The sequence below is a fragment of the Mangifera indica genome, chromosome 9, assembly GCF_011075055.1.
Source record: "Mangifera indica cultivar Alphonso chromosome 9, CATAS_Mindica_2.1, whole genome shotgun sequence".
Lineage (NCBI taxonomy): Eukaryota > Viridiplantae > Streptophyta > Magnoliopsida > Sapindales > Anacardiaceae > Mangifera > Mangifera indica.
This window is the reverse complement of record NC_058145.1, coordinates 5,862,302-5,869,133: the sequence shown is the minus strand read 5'-3', so window position 1 is coordinate 5,869,133 and position 6,832 is coordinate 5,862,302. Positions and strand designations below refer to the sequence as shown.

Below are 6,832 nucleotides of genomic sequence, written 5' to 3'. Positions count from 1 at the left end.
ATATAACCCTTGCTGATCAATCTAACAAGAACTATAACAATCTATTGGAATCTTGTACAAAGATCTATATAGCATAAACCAAAAGAATTAGAACCCTCTTGTTATCTAACAACAAGGAACTCTAATTATCAAAGAAAGAATTCACAACTTTCTCAAGAAGTGAATTCAAAGAAAACTTTCACAAGAACTTTGGAGAAATTCGAAATTTTTTATTAGAATCAAGGCTGCCTATAATCTTGAGTTTAATACATATATATATGTTTTTTTTTGGTAAGCCTAAAAAAAAAAACGAAATAAATCCTTTAAAAAAGGATAATAACAACTCATGATAACTAAGTACTCTCCTAATTAAACTAGGATACCAACTAGATAATAACTAATCACAAAAGGGCTAGCCAAATTGATGTGACTTGGGCTTCCATATGCATATTCGGCTAAGTATGAAATTTGGCCTTAGGAATAATGCCCAACACGTGCTCTTTGCTGCCCTTAGACCAATTCATGTATTTGGACTCCTTGTGTTAAAGTAAACTCTTTTAATTCTTCAAATTGAATTAAATGCACAAGTCTTGAACTAAACTCCATGCTTGTCATGGAGCCCAAGTCTAGCTTAAGTTAGAGTGAGAAAATGCTCTCCCTTCTCTCTATAATCCTTACCCTTTTCCTTCAACATCTCCACCCCATTGTCAACCTTTCCTTAGGTTGGTGACCACTCCGGCACCAACCCTTGGCCGGAGACCCCTTGGTCGCCGGCTCCTCCCTCCGTGCAGCTCCTCTCTCCTGTTTTCTCTATTCGGACATCCTCTTGTTTCTAGCTTTAGTTCTTTTAGTAATGCAAGCTGTGTTTTCTTCCATTCTCTTCCCTCTTCCCCTATTACTATGATGTTGTGTTTTTATTTTTTCTCGCATTTTCAGTTTGCATTGCTCCGGTGACCTTAGTTCCTCCTCTCCTTCCTTCCTCGGTGTGTCTAAACCCCTCCAAAAAATTCAAATTTCAAAGTTTTTACTCTTTCTTTGGTCTTTCCTTTTTTGGAAGTCTGCAGCTGTCTTCTTTTCTTCCAAAACTGAACTTTCCTCTTTCGGCATTGCATAGTCTGCTGTGCATTGTCTCTTCCGTGTATCTTTGACTGCTGCGCCTAGCATAGGCTGTTTTTTCTCCTTTCTTGGCATATCCACTTGATTGAAGACATGCATAACAAGGAACCTTCTTTACCACCTCATTTGTCAACTTCTTCTCTTCTCCAAAACAGGTTGGTTCCCCTTGCCATTGAAAAGGTTTCTACTTCTTCCCCTAACACTCCCTCGGCAGTAGCTGGAGAAGGTGAAAAGAAAAGTTCATGGAACTCCCTTTTCTCCCCTCGGAAACCCTCTATGAAGCTGGAGTTTTTTGAACCTAAAGGGAAGGATACCTTGGGGCGAATTTGTGTGGCACCTCCTCCCGAAGTAGCTGAGCAAGGAGCAACTAGATGGAATTCATGTGCGGTGGGCTTCTTCCTTGGCAAAAGGCCACCATTCTTGACTGTTAAAAGAGCTTTGGAGAGGTATTGGTCCTCGTTTGGCCTCAAAGATGTTATGACCTCCGGCCAAGGTGTCTTCATCCTTAAGTTTCAAGACATTGATGGAGTTATGAGAGCTGTGGAAGAGGGACAACTAACCATTGCAGGGCAGCCATTCCTTGTTAGGAAATGGACTACAAATCTTCCAATGGTAATCAATGATGTCAAAAAGGTTGCTATTTGGGTTAGATTGTATGGCATACCTCTTGAATTTTGGACCCCAAAAGGTCTTAGCTACATAGCAAGTGCAATTGGAAATCCTCTCTATGTGGACTCCATAACTGAAGAAGGGACAAGGCTGGACTTTGCAAGAATTTGTATAGAGGTAAAGGTGGATGCGGAATGTCCTGATTCAATATGTTTAGCTTTGCCGAATGGAGAATCAGTGATAATCCAAGTGGAATACACATGGAAACCTATTAAATGCAAGGGATGTCAATGTTTCGGTCACACCACAGCAAGTTGTTCTCTAGCACCAAAGCAAAATGTTGTCTCTATCCCACGGAAAACTCCAAAGGAAGGGGCTGGAAGAGTGCTCCCTGTGAACTTTAATGGGAAAGACAAACTAGAGCAAGTAACAAAAGACTTTGACAATAAAACCAAAGGTAGAAAGATGGAGGTGCAAAAGCTGGAGGGGAAAACTTTGCTAACTCATAAGAATAATAGATTCTCTGCATTAACTATAAAGGAGACTCAAGAACTTGGAAAGGAGAATATAATTCTGATTGAGGAAGGAAAGCATGGGATTTCCACTGGTGATAGTGATGCCATAATGGAGGGTAAGAAATACACTACATCGGCAGCAAATGAGAAAGCTCAAGAGAATGACGAAAGCTCCAAAAGCAGCACTAAAAATGCAACTGGAGGGGATGACTCGGACCAAGTTGCCTCTCCTATGATGCTTTCTTTTGGAGGGAAACTAAGAGTGGATGAGATGGACTTTAAAAAAGAAGATGCTGATTTGAAAAGTAGGAACTTGGGGAAGAAAGCGGCAAAGCAAAGAAAAGAAAATTCCCCTCCCATCCCATCCAAATGACAAAAGTTGCTTGCTGGAATATTAGGGGCCTTAATGCCCCTATTAAACAAAGAGAGGTTAGACATTTCATCTTGCAAAATAATATTGATTTCATGGCTGTTTTAGAAACTAAAGTAGGAGCCCATAATATCACTAGTGTGACTCGTAATATATGGAGGGAATGGGAATATGATAATAATAATGAGGTGTGCCCTAATGGAAGGATTTGGGTAGGATGGAATAAAGAAGCAATCAGAATAGACATCAAAGAGAAGGCCTCCCAATTCATTCATGGTGATGCTTGGTTAGTGAAGGAGAATATTCATGTGGCTTTATCCATAGTCTATGGATTCAATCAACCATTGGAAAGGAAAAGTCTATGGAAGGAACTTAGTAAGCATTCAAATCAGTTGGGTAATAAGCCTTGGCTAATCATGGGGGATTTTAATGCAATTAGAGGGCCGTACGAAAAAATCGGAGGGGCTGCATGGGGAGATACTTATTGTGAAGACTTAAACAATTGTTGTAGAGAGGCTAACTTAGATGACTTGCGGTATATGGGGAACCAGCTCACTTGGAGTAATTCTAGTGAAGGCCAAAGGAGGATAGCTTGCAAATTGGATAGAGCTCTTGTCAATGAGCATTGGGGGGATGTGTTTCCGGATTCCTATGCTAATTTCCTCAATCCTATTATTTCAGATCACTCCCCATGTGTTGTGACGTGTGGGAGTATTGTGGAGAGGAGAAAGGTCCCATTCAAATTCTACAACATGTGGGCGAATCATGAAAACTTCCTACATGTTGTAAGGGAGGCTTGGAAAGAGGATTTTAATGGCAGCCCCATGTTTAATCTTGTCAACAAACTCAAGGGTTTGAAGGGAGAGTTAAGGAAGTTAAATAGAAGTGGTTTTTGGCAAATTTCCGAGCAGGTTTTGGAAGCAAAAAATATGGTTGAAAATATTCAAATGAGGCTCCAAAGCAACCCACTTGATGAAGATTTAGCCAAAGAAGAAAAGACTTGGCTGGAAAATTACAGTAGACTTAGTATGGCAGAAGAATCTTTGGCTTGCCAAAAGGCCAAAGTCCATTGGCTCAAAGAGGGGGACCAAAACACCAAGTATTTCTTTAAATGCATTAAAGGCCGCAGTAATAGAAACTCCATAAATGGTGTATGCCTTGAAGATGGAACCTTTGTGAATAACATGGGTGATGTCAAGAATGAGTTTGTTAGTTACTTCAAGAAGATCCTCAACTCCTTGGATTCTTGTAAACTGAATTTTGAAGAGATTAAAAGGCTGGTCAATTTCCAAATTAAGCCTCAAGATGTGGAGACTATGACAAAGGATGTGGAGGAGGATGAGATTAAATCCATAATCTTTGCCATGGACAACAACAAAGCTCCAGGACCGGATGGCTATGGTGCTTTATTCTTCAAGGCAGCTTGGGAGATTGTTGGGAGTGATGTAGTCAAAGCTATCAAACATTTCTTTAGCTCCGGTCACCTCCTTAAAGAGGTAAATTGCACTATTCTTGCCCTTGTTCCTAAGGTTGCAAACCCTTCCTTTTGCAAGGACTATAGGCCTATCGCTTGTTGCAACACAATTTATAAATGCATTTCTAAAATCCTTACCAATCGCCTCAAAGGTATCCTCCCTAATTTTATTGATAAGGCCCAAGGAGCCTTTGTGAGTGGAAGGAACATTGGTGAAAATATAATGCTTTGTCAAGACCTCATGCACAACTATCACAAAACAAGCAAAGATAAGAAATGCGCCATGAAGATTGATTTAAAGAAAGCCTTTGATACGGTTCGGTGGGATTTCATTTTGGCAACTCTTGATGCTATAGGCATTCCTGGAAAATTTATAAGCTGGATTCAAGGCTGCATCACCTCTCCTTCATTCTCCTTGGGGATTAATGGTGAATTAATAGGCTTCTTTAAGAGTTCACATGGGCTAAGACAAGGGGACCCGATTTCCCCTTATCTTTTTGTCATTGCTATGGAGGTTCTCTCCCGTATGCTTGGGGAGCTCAAGAACAATCCTTCTTTCAGCCATCATTGGAAATGTAAGAAAAACAATCTCACCCACTTATGCTTTGCCGATGATCTAATGTTGTTTTGTAGGGCGGATGTTGAATCAATTTCTCTCATGAAGAACACTCTTTCTCTCTTCCATGAATGGTCCGGACTCCAAATGAACTGCTCTAAAAGCAATATTTTCCTATCCGGAGTTTCCAAGGAGCAAAAGACTACTCTCTCGGCAACAATTAACATGGCGGTGGGAGAATTGCCGTTTAAGTATTTAGGTGTGCCAATCAAGTCCTCAAAGCTCAAAAACAGTGATTGCAAGCAGCTCATTGATAAAATTGTTGGGCGAATTTCCTCTTGGCGGAGCAAATCTTTATCCTATGCCGGAAGACTCACTCTCATAAAAGCAATCCTATTTAGCATCCAAGTGTATTGGTCCTCCATATTCATTCTCCCCTCTAGTGTCCATAAGGAGATTGATGGTATCTTAAGGAAGTTCCTTTGGAGTGGTGTATCAATGGATGGGAAAAAAGCAAAAGTTGCATGGGATGAGGTGTGCACCCCTAAAGAGGAGGGTGGTTTAGGTATTATGAGGAGCAAATCATGGAATACCGCAGCTGTTACCAAGCACATGTGGAAGATCCTTGCTGATAAGAGTACATCACTTTGGGTGGATTGGATCAAAGAAAACAAGCTAAAAGGTAAATGCTTTTGGGAGTTAAAACCAAATGGGGAGAGTTCATGGATGTGGAGAAAGATTCTAAGGCTTAGGGAACAAATGAAGAACAATTTCAAGAGGATCATCGGCAATGGAGAGGACACATTCCTTTGGCATGACAATTGGCACCCTTTTGGACCTTTGCTGGACAAATTTGGTACTCGGATCATTTATGATTCGGGCATACCAAGAAATGCATTAGTAAAAGAAGTGATGGGCGGAAATAGGTGGAAATGGCCGGTGGCTAATTCATGTCACCTCTTGGAGATAAAGGAATCTCTTCCTTGCTGCCCAATGGGAGGTGAGGACACTCTAATATGGTCCCCTCAAACCAATGGCACCTTTTCCATCAAATCGGCTTGGGAGGTAGTTCGCACTAGGAGAGAAAAGGTACCATGGCACAAACTTGTGTGGTTCAAAAGGCACTTCCCAAGGCATTCATTCATCACTTGGCTGAGTATAAGAGGTAAACTTATGACAAAGGATAAATTACTAAGTATCGGTATTGGCACTCACAATATTTGTCCTTTGTGTAACGCGGAGCCGGAAAGTATGGAGCATCTCTTCTTCAATTGCAGCTTTAGTTCTCAAATTTGGTATGAAATTCTTAACCTTTGTCATCAACTAATTCTCCCCCAGCCTTGGATCTCCTTGGTCACGGACTTGGCTAGAAAATGGAAGAAAGACAACTTTAAGAACATTGTGAGCAAGTTAAGCTTCGGTGCTGCCATCTATTATATTTGGAAGGTTAGAAATGACATTTGCTTTGGAAGAGGAGGTCTACCGAGGGAAAGAGTAATGGCGCTTATAAAGGAATGTGTTAGAGTTCGGGTGACATGCTTGAACAAGGTAAGCAAGACTAGAGGAAATGAATACATTGCAAGCAAATGGGGTTTCTCCCCTTCGATTTTCATGTAGTCCATGTAGACTGATTTTGTTTAGATGAATGGTGATATTTGGAGTTTATATGTAATGCTTTTGTTCTTTTGTTCTTGTGTTATTTGCAATACCTAGGGGTTTGTCCTAGGATTGCATGATTAGGCTAAATCTAGGGGCTTTGTCCTAGATAAGCCATTGTAAATCCTTTTCTCTTGGTATAAAATTATTACTTACCAAAAAAAAAAAACTCCATGCTTGTCATGCCGTTGCCCATGAGTTGACCTTTGACTTCGCTTGGACTCTTTCCCATAAGCTCCAAATGACTTTGAACTAGCATAATGATTGCTACTTTCATCTTCTTGGCTCTTGCTCGTGTAATTGGGCCTTCGTCATAGCTTAATGGATCCAAAGTCTTTGTGTTTGTTGAAATAAAATTTGAACCTCCATCGTTATGCTTCCCCATGTGTGAATTTGGTGAATTTGGTGAAGTTATCCCTTGATCATTCGCATCACTCCCCCCTTCCTCGAAAGGATTTGACCTCAAATCTCCACCTGCATAATCAAAAGGAAGAAGGTCAGAAACATTAAAGGTTTCACTAACATTATACTCACAAGAGAGATCTAATTTATATGCA

The 6,832-nt window shown here is 40.6% G+C and overlaps 1 protein-coding gene across 1 annotated transcript; it reads left to right on the top strand.

Annotated features, from left to right (window-relative positions):
- Positions 1-1,188: 1,188 nt before the first annotated feature.
- Positions 1,189-2,592, top strand: LOC123225702. Its single transcript, XM_044649812.1, has one exon. The coding sequence runs from the start codon at positions 1,189-1,191 to the stop codon at positions 2,590-2,592; it is 1,404 nt and encodes a 467-aa protein (XP_044505747.1).
- Positions 2,593-6,832: the final 4,240 nt, after the last annotated feature.

Coding starts and splice junctions, on each gene's coding strand:
- LOC123225702 (XM_044649812.1), top strand. CDS start 1,189: ATGCATAACAAGGAACCTTCTTTACCACCTCATTTGTCAACTTCTTCT.